Raw genomic sequence first — 13951 nt, 5'->3', positions numbered from 1 at the left:
AGCCAGTTATTTATTGATTTTAAAGAGTGAAAACTGAACAATTCTAAGCTGGGCAGTCGATCTATGTGTTTGTAAAATGTAGTGGCACCTTGCATTCTGTTGTAAGAAATATAACGACATCCTAAGGTTTTCAGGTATGCTATTAGTAAAGCTATTTGATCGTAACTGTTCCCTCTGACTTAATTTTTGAAATGAAAGCAATGCATGATTTTCATATCATTCACTCATCTCCCAGTGGTCTTTTTGACATATTCCACAAATGAATCAAATATCTGTTGTGTGAGTTGTGGGTATGAGTAACATGATCATTTTGAGGAGTTAGTGAGAATTGTGTAAGTGTGCACCTGCAAAGGAATAAAGATTAAAGGTTATTTATACCTTTAAAAACACAATGATCACTATGACCATTTTGTTTGTACCTTTACATATTGTGTCCTGGGTGTGTATTTAAATTGACTATCTTATTGTATTCATGTTCAGTTAACTTTGTTACAGGTTCATACATGACTAATGAAAGACTTCTCTTTTAAGTTATAGATGGAAACTACTGATTTTTACTATTTGTAATTGTTAATAGTGCTACTGCATCAGCCACTAATTAGACTGTAGCTCTCTGCTAGTACTTTTTTGTTAATTAAAAAATTATTTAGCTATACACAGTACGATTAAAATATTTTGATATGATCTTTATTACTAGGGTGTTGCACCGTATTAGCCATTGTGAATGTAGTGAGAAGTTGAGCAAAATAACGTCTTTTATTGGCTAACTAAAAAGATTACAATATGCATGCTTTCGAGGCATCTCGGGTCCCTGACACTACCAGAGACTGTTGTTGGTGGAGGGGGTGGATTCTGCAATGTATGTGCTACATTTTTGCTCATCTTCACTTTCACATTGGGTTAATGTCATACTGGTAAAATAAACATTTATGGCTCAGTACATCAGGTGGGGTGAAATGCATTAAGACTCTGCCTTCTGAAATTTAAAGTAAGTTATTAGAAAACTATCAAAGAAGAATATTGCCTTATCCATTTTTATTTTAATTCTGAGATTTTTTTCCCAATTTCTTTAGAGCTTTTCGAGGCAAGCACATTACTCTCATAGTTCGCTTTCCCAACCAAGGTCGTCAGGTGGATGATTTGGACATTTGGTCTCATACAAATGACACCATAGGTTCTGTAAGGAGGTGTATTCTGAACCGAATAAAGGCCAATAGTACACACACAAAAATAGAACTTTTCATTGGTGGAGAACTTGTTGATCCTGCTGATGACAGAAAATTAATTGGACAACTAAACCTTAAGGATAAAACGGTATGTTGCCTTGAATGGATATAGTTTTTATGTGTTTTAAGTATTAGGTTAAGGTCTGCATATGATCTTAAAGACTATCTATCTTTTCTTCATAAAGCTGATAACAGCAAAACTTACACAAGTCAGCTCAAATATGCCATCAAGCCCAGATAGTTCATCTGATTCATCAACTGGGTCTCCTGGAAATCATGGAAATAACTATAGTGATGGTCCAAACCCTGAAGTAGAAAGCTGTCTTCCTGGAGTGGTGAGTTTGTGAGAGATTCATGTATGAAGAGTATGATGTATGTTGTTTACAAAAAATGTTTTTACAAATTGGTATATGTAGGGAACAAATGATATCTGAATACTTTTTTTACGTAGAGAAAATGTTTAGCGGAATACATTTTAAGTAGATCATGGTTATGTTTAAAATCTTTATTGTAATTGATGTTCAACAATTAAAACAAACATTTTGAAATGTTGCAAAATTTATAATAGTTTGCTCAGCAGAACATATTTCCAGTAACCTGGGGTATGGGTACTGCAAGAGAATTATTTTTTTTGTACTGATTATTTAAATTGATGTGTCACTGAAATCTGAATGTTTTGAAATTATTAATGTCATAAAAGATATTTGGCTTAGTGTGCTGTGTTTCACAATTCACTATTTTATATTTTACTATAATAGTAATAATAATGTTTCCAATTTTGATGGAAACATGTTAGGTACAACTGTTAACCAATACCATTAGAAATTAGTTTTCTGATTGAGGCTAGTTAGGTTGCAAATCTTGTTTTAGTTGACTGATGTTAGTGTACTAAATGGTTAAATTAACTGTGATTCTTTGCTAAAAAGTGGTTAGTAACATGTACTCCTTGAAGGATTGCTAAATTCGTGACAAAGTATGTGTAGTGAAAAGTATTCATTGCTTTTATCATACTTTGATGCTGTGTATCATCAAACATTTGTAATGTTATATTTATTTTGCTCCAAGCAAGGCCCTTTTTCAATATTCCTGTATAGTTTGTTTTGGATTTTTGTTATCAAAATGACATTGTATAGTCCCCCTGACAAGATTACCACTTATAGGGTGCAAGTTATTTATCAACTGCAGCTGTCAGCTAAGATTCAAATAACTTTTTCTATTAGTCAATTGATGGTTTCTGAAGAAAAAAAAAAGAATATTGTAAGAAGGGATTATAATGGATAACTTTCATTAAGACCCGAGACATGCAGAGAATCTCTACTATCAGCATGTAAAATGTTTTTAAATAAACTTGCATAAAAGATTTACACTCAGGACTCCTAAATTTGTTCAGTTTGAAGACTGGAACACGTTTCATTAACCATCTAAATGTTGTTTGTTTTTTTAAGTCAAAATTAGGTTAGGACCTTTGTTAATCTGATTTCAGTGTTTTACTCCTACAAGCTGCAATAGCCAACTTTGCACAACTTATGCATGTTAATAACTTTTATATGTACACATGCTTTGCTACTCATACACTTGTAATTCATTTCCTTCTAAGATGAAGTGATGGCGTGACAAGTTGTCATTCAAGATGGACGCTGGATAAATGGCTCTCATTTCAAACTGTCTCACAAATTTACACTGAACTATTCATTGGTGAGAGTGCATAATCTGGTCTAAGCCATCTGAATTGTGTAATGAATATTGCATCAAAATCTGAGCATACGTGTTACTGCCAGATCTGATTAATAGTGTCAAAATGACATTGTGCACCAGAATGTTATTAAAGTGAAAATTGAAATGACATATCTTTAAATAATATTCCTTGTTACATATTTGCAAAGAACATCATAATAGTCAATAGTGACTTAAAACATCGGGATCTTGTTTAAATTTTAGTTAAAGGCACTTTTTTCTTTTCAAGATTACTCCACTTTATTGCTTTTAGTATTCTGTTTCCAGAGTATTTTAAGTGCTATCTTTTATTAACATGTCTCTTGGGCCATGCACACTTCAACTACCAACAAAAAGGCACAGTAATGCCTTTGCTTCCTTTGTAGACTAAAGGTAGCGAGGCAGCTACAGCACCTTCTTGTGAACTTCTATCAATGTATAGTGGAGAATGTACTGACATACTGCATCACAGTTTAGTTGCACAAGAGAAGAACAGAAGTCTCTGCAACAGGTCAAGACATTATTGGCACACAGTTGCTGGCATTTGAGGGCATTTACCTGGCCAGGTATCAAAACAAGTCCTCCAACATCGTTATAGACCCCCATCCACCCGGCACATCATTTCTTTCAGCTACTCCCTTCTGGGAAAATTGTGTGTGTGCATGGAGCACAATATATATGCAGTCACCAAGACTAAAAAAAATAGTATCTTTCCCTGAGTTGTTAAATTACTAATCAGCCTTTGTTATTTGCAATATTGTAATGTAATACATGTGCAATTTATTTTTAAGTTGAATAGATTCTAGGATGTTAGACACCGATTACACTGTAGCATTTTCACACCTTTTAGTATTTAAGATTTAGTTATATGTTGTTTATGGAAAACTCTGGGAATGTTGTTGTAATCTCATTGATTGCTGTTCTCAATGATGCATTGACAGAATCTTTTTATCTTCTTAAAATCTGTGCAATTTTTTTATAGACTTCTCAACACCCAATACTGAATGAATATGTTAACAGTAAGTTTTTGGGCTTGGCCCCACCAGTCCATAAAATATTTGCTTTAATTTATGCTTAAACGAACATTTGTTTCAGATTATGTCTCTTCACCTGCGATACATCTCTTTCCTTTGGCAAGTGGCAGACCTGGGCTGTAGTTTAAATATGCCTTTACTGAGAGATGGAGCCCGTGTTCTAATGAAGCTAATGCCTCCCGGTATGTTGGCAAAACGCTTTTTGCTTTTGTTTTTATTTTTTTAAACTGTCAATTGTACTCATTATGTGTTTTTTTTCAGTATTTAAATGAATTTTAGAATGTTGTTGCTTGTATAGTATATTAGTTTAATGCCATTTCTTTTTCTTCTTTTAAGATAACACTACTGTGGAAAAACTACGGGCGAACTGTCTGGATCATGCTAAACTTGGTGAAAATAGCCTTAGTCCCACCCTGGATTCTTTGTTTTTTGGCCCTTCTCCATCTCAAGTGCTCTATCTAACAGAGGTTGGTAAATTCCCTCTTTTCCAATCATAATAACTTGATGAAAAGTAGATGTTTCCAATATGTATTAAACTTATAAAAACTAAATTTATTTTATTATAGACGATTCTTATATTGCATGCACTGAAAATGTTTAATTTCATCTAATCATCTCAGTGAATTAAATTTTTTCTAAGATGGTTGATAAAGAAAATGTATCTATATAGGAAAGCTTGGTAACACAGTGGTTAACTTGTCTTAGTCACAGCTCCAGGAGACTGGATTCTAATCCTAGCTTCGGAGTTTGCACATTTTCCGTTTGTTTTAGATTTCCTCATGGCTGTAGTGCAGGGATTTGGGTACTCTTTACAATAGTTTGACTCACAGCTCTAAATTGACTTGATGTAAGATTGGCTATGTATGCATTTTACAAGACATCAAATAAATAAATAAATGCATGGATATGTGTTATGTAGGGGTGCTGCCATCAGTCAGCCACTGATTGAAGTCTGCTGATTTTCTCTAAATGACTCAATAGGTAAATTCTTTATAAATGATCTTTGGATGATTTAAAACACATTAACCAATTTTTGAGGTTATTAGAGCAAAGCAACATGTCCTCACCAGTTTGGCAGTTTTATTGCTCATCTACAAAAGATAGCATATTCTCAGTTTACAATGTACAGTGGAACCTTGGGTCACGACCGAAATTCGCTCCAAAACTGTGGTCGCAACCCGATTTGGTCGTGACCTGAAGCAATTTCCCTCCATAGGATTGTATGTAAATACAATTAATCTGTTTCAGACCGTACGAGCTGAATGTAAATATATATTTTTTTAAAGATTTTTAAGCACAAAAATAGTTAATTATACCATAGAATGCACAGTGTAATAGTAAACTAAATGTAAAAACATTGAATAACACTGAGAAAACCTTGAACAGAGAAAACTAACATGGCAAGAGTTCACGCTAATAGCCTTACAAACCGACCGCTGTACTGATCGCTGTAAACACTTTTTTTTAATGAGTTTTAAACACAGGGAAAAAAAAGGAACATTTGAATAAATCCGAACTTTATTTAAAAACCAACCATAAACAACCAAGAAAGTAAGTAACATTGCAGGAGTTCACACTAATAGCCTTACAACCTGATCACTGTAAACCCTTTTTTTTTTAATGAGTTTTAAGCACAGGGGAAAAAAGGAACATTTGAACAAATCCAAACTTTATTTAAAAACCAACCATAAACAACCAAGAAAATAACTAACATTGCAGGAGTTCACGCTAATAGCCTTATGACCTGATCACTGTAAACCCTTTTTTTTTTATTGAGTTTTAAGCACAGGGAAAAAAAATTAACATTTGAAAAATCCGTAATTTATACAAAAACTAACCATAAACAACCAAGAAAACTAACCTTGCATGAGTCGAGTTTTGGCATGAAGGAAGTGAGGAGGAACTGGGTGGAGAGGAGATTACAGTCCCTCTGCGTGATGCATGTCTGACTGAGAACAATGTACTGTACAGGAACAGAGACTGAACACGTGCGTAAATCACCGGCGCGTACAAACCAGAAGGGAAACGAAATGGAGCACAAAAGAGTTCACAGCGAATGCACAGGGAGAGACTGAACACGTGCGGAAATCATCAGCGCGTACGAACCGGAAGGGAAACTGGCTTGTTCGTCACCCGAGTGTGTGGTCGTGAACAGATGCAAAAGTTTGGCAAACTTTTTGGTCGTAACCCAATTTGTACGTGTTCAGAGACGTTCGTGACCTGAGGTTCCACTGCATGTGCAAAAGAAATGTCTCTTAGAAGAATCTCCAGTAAAACTTTCAATACCACAAATTTTATTAGGAATTTGAAAATTCAGGACCAAAAACAATATGGGGATTGTGAAGAACTAGCACTTGCAAAGGACATGGTGACCAGTACTCCTACTCTCACTCAGCCTTCAATAAAAGCAGCATTTTGAAAATGTGATCCTTACAGTAAGGATAGCAAGAAAGCCAAAGACACAACCACTGAAATTATGGAATTTATAAGCCTTGAAAACAAACCACTGTCCGTCGTGGAAGACATTTGATCAAAAGTGTATTCCTCCAGAGTGCGTGTATTTTATTTTTCATGCGCTTTTCTGGAATTGTATCAAAACATGCACACACACACACACACACATCAGCAGCCTTGTATAAAACAATGTTTTGGCGTTCAGTTTTACTACTACTGTAGTTCAGGTGTGTCTACTACAGTATGTCAATGTTGAGTCTAACTGCACTTCGGTTACATGAAAACTTATAACTGAAGCAAGTGACTCTCCACTGCCAAAAATCCCCAGACTTGCACGCCGCTGAAACTTTGGTTGCTGCATAGTTCCAAGAGTTAACACTAGAATTACCAGAGCCTACGAGAAAATTCCTTAAATCGCTTCACACTTCTCCATCAGCATCTTTTGTCCTGTAAATGTGTTGATAAGCAGCAAGCAGCCTAATATCACATCCCCCACCGCTGCACAGTTTTCTCAGCTCAAATCTGTTTATCTGCGTGTCAGTTGCTTGGAGTTGTATAGAGTGAGAAGTCAAGCAAAATCACACCTTTTATAAATACTATATCGTTATTTGGAACACATGCATTTCATGTGTGTTCCGTGTCTACAACGATCTATGTAAACACATCGTTAAAACAAAAACGTTTTTCATGTTTTAGTAATAATTGACCAAATGTAGACATGAAGTTTATAATGTGTGAAGACTGAAGTCCAAATATCAAAGAAACACTTTCACAAAAGGTACAAATATAACAGAGCAAGTGTGCTTTTATTCAAAAATATAACTGCAGAAAAAGAACCTGTGTTAGGGTGACACACATTTACTGTAAAAATTTACTGTGTATGTCCCCTAAAAAGAAGTCTGACTGCATTCTTGTACTAATGCTTGCGAACTGAAGTGTCTGCGTGCACTTTTCGTGGCATTACACGTGTATTTTTTGAGCATGCCCATGTCGCTCAAACACAGGAAGCTCTGCAGTGTACTTGTGACTTTACGCTGTAGGAAGTAACTAAATCCAAATAAATAACATTCGATCTGGCTTTTATGTAAGTAACATATAAATGTTGATGTACAAGTATAACAAAACAAGTGCACTTTTATTCAAGACTATAACCAAAGAAAAAAGAAAGCAAGTTACAGTAGGCGGGTTGATACGACAGCTTACGTGGTACAATGCTAAGAACTGCTGATTTCCGTTCCGTGCTATATAAAATCATCACATTCAAATATTAACAGTTCCCACACACCCAAGGACCATCCTTCCTACATTTACAACATGTGTACTTGTTGCAGTGTACACACCTCTTTGTGCTGTGGTTCCTGTTACACTGAACGAGCACCTGGCACTGTACTTTCTTCCCTGGATGAAGCTGAGGTCTTAGAACTGAAGCTTGTTGATGCTGCATCATCTTTTCTTTTTCCATCGCCTTTTCCTATAAGAAGTGACGATGAAGTTCCTCTGCAATGTGAGCCACGAACACTCTTCTTTTCTCAGTGGACCCCGTGCATGCCTTGTACAGTACGTGTGCGTTCAACGCCGCTAGGTCAAGGATGTTGTAGAACACAGTAACCGGCCACCTGCGTGTTCCTGTTCAGACTGAATAAGCAACACGCCTTCTGGTCCATGATGTCAAGCGCCACACTGGGGGGGAAAAAAGAAGGACAAATATAAGAAATCATTTTATGACCAGAATAATACCAGTAAACATAGTCACACTCATATTATTTTCATTAGCATACCTTCATGTGGTTGTAGTCTGTGACCGTGTTTGGTTTTTTTTTTTTCGATCTTGCCCTATCTGCACATCATGGTGCATTGTGCTGAGAATGCAAACAGACTTCTTCTTTTTGGGCACATACACTGTCAGCATGGCACTGGGAGATCTAAACACCAGCGTGGAGAATTGTTTGTGTACTGAACTGACTTTAGCTACAGGTGGAAGTTCCCGTCGCACTTTATTCATGTTGCCAAGCAGAGTTGTGTTGCGGTGCAGCAGTCTATTAGCCAGCAGAAGTGACGTGAAGAAGATGTCTGTTGTTACGGTTCTGCCTTTGTCCAGAAACGGCTCCATAAGCTTTATGACCACAGACTCGGAAAGTCTTTCTCCCGTGGGACGACTGGGATCTTTTCCTAAATAAGGAGTCGCATTGCACATGTACTTTGTCTCCAAATCTGCCGCAATCCAAAACTTTATGCCAAATTTGTCAGGCTTGGTCGCGATATATTGTAAGAAAGGAAAACGGACCTTGGTTGGAAACAGTTGCTCATCAACTGTAATATGTTGCTCTGGGTGTTAACTCAGAACACAGTTCTCAACAAAACGTTGCCAGATGTCCGAAATTGCAGCAGATCTGTTGTTTTTCACACGTTCTACACAGTTGTCTTTGTTGTCAAAGCGCAAATGCCGCATAATAGTCTGATAGCGGTGATGGGGCATCATATCTTTGATTGCCGGTACAACAAAAAGTTCTGACCAGCATCAGCCACAGCACCAACTGTAGTCATCACTGCTCTTGTCAAAAGAATGGAGATAAATGCCATCAATTCAGAGAGGGAGAGGTTCCAGCTGGGGTCTGCTCTGCGACCTTCGTGAACTGTGCAGTCTCTGATTGTCAACAACATACCTATGTCGATCAAGCACAGGAAGCTCTGCAGTCTACTGGTTACTTTAAGCTGTAGGAAGATAAGTAAATAAATAAAGGTAAATAGGTAAACAACATTCGATGCGGCTTTTATATAAGTAACATAAAAATGTTTTTCATATAAAGACCATCAAAAAACATTATTGAAAACAGGACTTTGCACGATACCTTGGCAAGCTCCGTAGGTCCGGCTGCTTCGCTGAAGGACGTGTGTGACAGATTGAGTGGCAGGACGACGCCCAGCTTCTTGCTGTATCCAAATGGTGCCATCTTTTTTCCTTTATGCCTGGTGCAGCTGCGCTGTTCTTATGTTGGACTAGATGTTTCTTGCAGGGAGGGCTTCTGTTCTCTTTCTCTGATATAGAATCTTCATCTGGGCTGTCCTCTGTGTCTGTCTCGTTGTCTTCCTCGATATCAAAAATAAATTCCTCGCCACCATCTGAATCGTAATCATCCATTTCTTGCAGCAGATCCAAAGCCTCTGAAGGGGACAACCTCCTCTTTCATGACAGAACAGTAGCCATTGCGGTGTCTGTTTGCTCAAAATAATAATGAAGCAGAACTGATTCACCTATGTTTGTGTGTCGGGTTTTATCTCGCCACATCGGAGAATTCCCTATAATTTGCAGCTCTATTCATTACCTCAAAACACAACGCACATTCACAGTAATTCCCAATTATGTCCACCACTCACACCCATGCCCACAACCATACAGAAGTGATTCATCCACGTTTGTGTCAGCTTTTATCCCGCCACATCAGAGAATTCCCTGTAATTTGCAGCTCTTTTCATTATCTCAAACCACCACGCACATTCACAGTAATTCCCAGTTACGTGCACCACTCACACCCACAACCATACAGAACTGATTCCACATCAGAGAATTTCCAGTTCCATTGTCTCAAAACACGACTGACATCCACAATTATTTCCAGTCAAGTACACGTCTTTATCTGAAAACAGCGTCAGATTAGGGGTTGGGGGACAGAGAGGTGTTGTGGGAGCGTGAACGTGAGTGAGAGAATAAAACTGCGGAAGCTGCCATCGCTGTACTTTGTATATAAGAGCCAGATCGAATGTTATTTATTTGGATTTAGTTACTTACTTTCTACAGCGTAAAGTCACAAGTACACTGCAGAGCTTCCTGTGTTTGAGCAACACGGGCATGCTCAAAAAATACACGTGTAATGCCACGAAAAGTGCACGCAGACACTTCAGTTCGCAAGCATTGGTACAAGAATGCAGTCAGACTCCTTTTTGGGGCACATACATTTGTCAATTATTACTAAAACATGAAAAACGTTTGTTTTAACGATGTGTTTACATAGATCGTTGTAGACACGGAACACACATGAAATGCATGTGTTCCAAATAACGATATAGTATTTATAAAAGGTATGATTTTGCTTGACTTCTGACTCTATACAACTCCAAGCAACTAACACACAGGTAAACAGATTTGAGCTGAGAAAACTGTTCGGCGGTGGGGGATGTGATAGTAGGCTGCTTGCTGCTTATCAACACATTTACAGGACAAAAGATGCTGATGGAGAAGTGTGAAGCGATTTAAGGTGGGACTGATCTACGGGTTTTTTCGTAGGCTCTGGTAATTCTAGTGTTAAACATTCCAAAAGAAAGACTACTTGTCATTCAACCTGGTAATGGTAAGAACATTACAAAGGCCATGAGAGATGCTAACGTACCTAGCCTACCAAGGCACACACCTTTCAACTGGTCATAAATGATGGAAAGCACATTGTTGGCCACCTAAGGTATTCTCCCCAAGCTTACTTATGATTTGAACACATTCAAAATCAACTTGGCCAGTCCCTGATAAAATTACAGCAGGTCATCGACACAAGATGGAATAGCAAGTATTATATACTACACTCTCTTCTGGAGCAGAAATGTGTATTGCTGGCTTATGCAGCCAAGTGTGACATCCTGATCTTCACATCGACACAGTGGAAGTTAATGGAAAATATGGTTTCCCTTTTGAAAAACTAACAAAAGAAATTTGCTGTTCAAGTTTGTCTACCTTGGCTGTTGATACATCCATCAGGGTTGTAAAGCATCTCCTTGAGAAAAGTGTGGAGTCAGACCAAGGTGTTAAAACATCAAAGCAAACTCTTCATTAAGCAGTTGGAACACATTTCAGCAGTATAGAATCTGAGCCTTTCTATTTAATGGATGTGATACTTGATCCAAGTTAAGGCAGGTGTGTTAGCCTGTAACAGTGGATGTAATGCTGCTTTAATGTGCCTTTGAAGTGTTTGGATCTCTAAGTTGTGACATTTCATGTTCTTATTTCTGTGCATTAACGTGAATTTCAGGATCTGACTATTCAGAGAAACGCAAAATTTCTTTTGATGTGCTTCTTAAATGGCATTTTTTGCAGACCAAGTTAAATATTTTTTTCATGAAAATAATTAGTTAAATAGACATATTAAATGTGTAACACTTTCAGAATGCAGTTTGACCACAAAAATAACAATTATGGCTAACCAGGTTATACTTTTTATTTTATACAATTGTCTGTGGTGAAAGGTCTGCATAACATCACAACTCAGGAGTATTCAGGTAGCTCTGTTTTCTCAGAATGGTCTGATTGGTAGCTCTTGAGTTTATAGGTTTTTCGTTTGGAATCTCCAATTCGGAAAATTGTAGCAGTGAATTTAGCAGAGAATGGTAAGACGTTACGGGATTATATGTATTTTAGAGCTCTGCTTTTTTAAGCATTTTAGTATTCAACAGAAAGAATTTTTGGACTCGAGGAACCAAACCTATACTTTCGTTGGTATTAGTATTTGTTGTATTTCATTGAAAGTGTAGATAGATTTGGAAAAATGGATACTGTAATTGACCCTACTGGAACCTAAAGGTAAAATGCTGCTGAGTGGATGTTGCAGCAAATTGCAATCTACATTACCTGTTTGGTTGCTGAACACAAGATTTACAAGCCTAGTTCCTGCAGTCGTAGACCTGAATAAAATAAGAATATTAATTATGCCTATTAAGTTAAACCAAAATACAATAGTGACGTGATGTGATCATAAATTACAGCACATAAACTACATGGCTCCAGTATCTAAGCCAAAGAGACATGACCAAAACAACAGAGTACGCTGCAAGATCAAACAAAATACAGCCTTCAGCAACAGTACTACAGACAGGATCTTTGCAAGCGATGCGTGAAGAAATCATCTAACAAACATAGAAACAATGTTCCTTTTAAAAGCGATTTAGCAGCATCAGAGATTAACCTTTACCTCTGTGAACCTCTGATTCTAAGAACTGCAGAGAAAGTACAGTACAGTACTTCTTCAGTACAGCAGGACACGTTTTGCATGAGAGGAGAAATACTGTCTTCAAAAAATGCAGAGATGCTTATATTCTTAAATAGTAATCTACCCTTAATGCTTAACAAAGAATAGACTAGTTAGCTTAAAAGGTTTTTGTCAAAGTAGATTATCATATTATAAACCATACTGAACATTTTTATTTTATTACAATTGTGGCATATGATTAAAATGAGCTCTTCATTTTTAAAAAAAAATTTTAAGCTTGTTTTTGTACCTGTGTATTAAGGGTAATTGTTCTGTGTATATACTGCATTTCTGAAGCTGTGTGAATATTATAGTAAATAAAGTTTTATATTAAGTCAAATAATATTTGGCATACACAATTTTGTTAGTAAAATTCAAATAACTCCTGTGGTCTAAATTAATTGTAATTAGGTAAAAATAACTGACACTTTATTATGAGATGAAAATCTATAAAACTGGGGATGCAATAGTTTAGTAAAAAATAGAAAAAGAAATCGTTATCAGCATCAAGATTGGCCATTTGTAATGACATGGAATCAGTGATCAGTATTGGCTCTAAAAAATGCCTAATTGGAACGTCCCAAGATTTATGTATATATGTATTTGTGTTGCAACAGTGAAAATCAAAGGAAGCAGAGTTATGCTGTGCTTTTTTTCCTCCCTTCTTTCATCCTTTCCTCCTCCTTCCCACCCTTAGTACTTTCATTTTGTTCTTAGGTGGTAGATCTAATCCTAAATGTCAAGGAAAACAAGCAAGAGTCCTTAGTATTTTTTGCACCCACTATTTTAGGAAGTAAAAATGTGTGTATTTGTAATTAAGAAAACTGTGACATGCTTACATGTTAGGTTTCTCTTTACTTACTTTTAAAAAATGCCTTTTATGGAATAATATCACCATAGTAACAATTGTTCATCTTTTATTTATTCTACTTTTAGGTAGTTTATGCCTTACTCATGCCTGCAAGCGGTACCTTAGGGGAGGATGCTAGTGACTTCCAGTACAACTTCCTCAAAAGTGGTGGACTGCCTCTTGTTTTGAGTATGCTCACAAGAAATAATTTCCTGCCAAATGCTGACATGGAGACAAGGCGTGGTGCCTATCTTAATGCCCTAAAAATAGCTAAATTGCTGTTAACTGCTGTTGGTTTTGGCCATGTAAAGGCTGTGGCTGAAGCTTGTCAACCAATAGTAGAAGGAACAAGTCCTGTGTCACCGGTATGTGGAAGAAAAAAAAAAGTTTTTTTTCTAATTTATACAATTAAACATTTTCCATGCATAAACATTAACTACTTCTCCAAGGAAACCACACTTACCCAGTGTGCGGTGTTTCGCACAGTCACTTTGTTTGAAAAGGTTTTTTATGCTAATTTCTTTTTACTGGCCAAAGGCATAATAACATTCAGATTGTTTTTTGATTGTGTCTGTTGTCCTCCATTGTGCCAGTTGCTGTCCTTGTATTTGTCCTCTTGGAACTGCATTTGATTCAGACAAAATGCATGGTGCTAGGTTTATAGGC

General features: G+C 36.8%; 1 protein-coding gene across 3 annotated transcripts in view; it reads left to right on the top strand.

Annotated features, from left to right (window-relative positions):
• LOC114651134 (probable ubiquitin carboxyl-terminal hydrolase FAF-X) overlaps positions 1-13951 on the top strand; it is a 420397-nt gene that overhangs the window by 269316 nt on the left and 137130 nt on the right. For all 3 annotated transcript variants that reach the window (XM_051926098.1, XM_051926097.1, XM_051926099.1), the window contains exons 19-23: positions 1074-1314; positions 1412-1561; positions 4035-4155; positions 4310-4440; positions 13372-13650. In XM_051926098.1, coding sequence (XP_051782058.1) covers positions 1074-1314; positions 1412-1561; positions 4035-4155; positions 4310-4440; positions 13372-13650 — 922 coding nt within the window. The remainder of the gene's footprint in view (positions 1-1073; positions 1315-1411; positions 1562-4034; positions 4156-4309; positions 4441-13371; positions 13651-13951) is intronic.

This window comes from Erpetoichthys calabaricus, chromosome 4, assembly GCF_900747795.2.
Source record: "Erpetoichthys calabaricus chromosome 4, fErpCal1.3, whole genome shotgun sequence".
NCBI lineage: Eukaryota > Metazoa > Chordata > Cladistia > Polypteriformes > Polypteridae > Erpetoichthys > Erpetoichthys calabaricus.
Note: the sequence above shows the minus strand (reverse complement) of the source record. Positions and strands in the feature narration are given on the sequence as shown.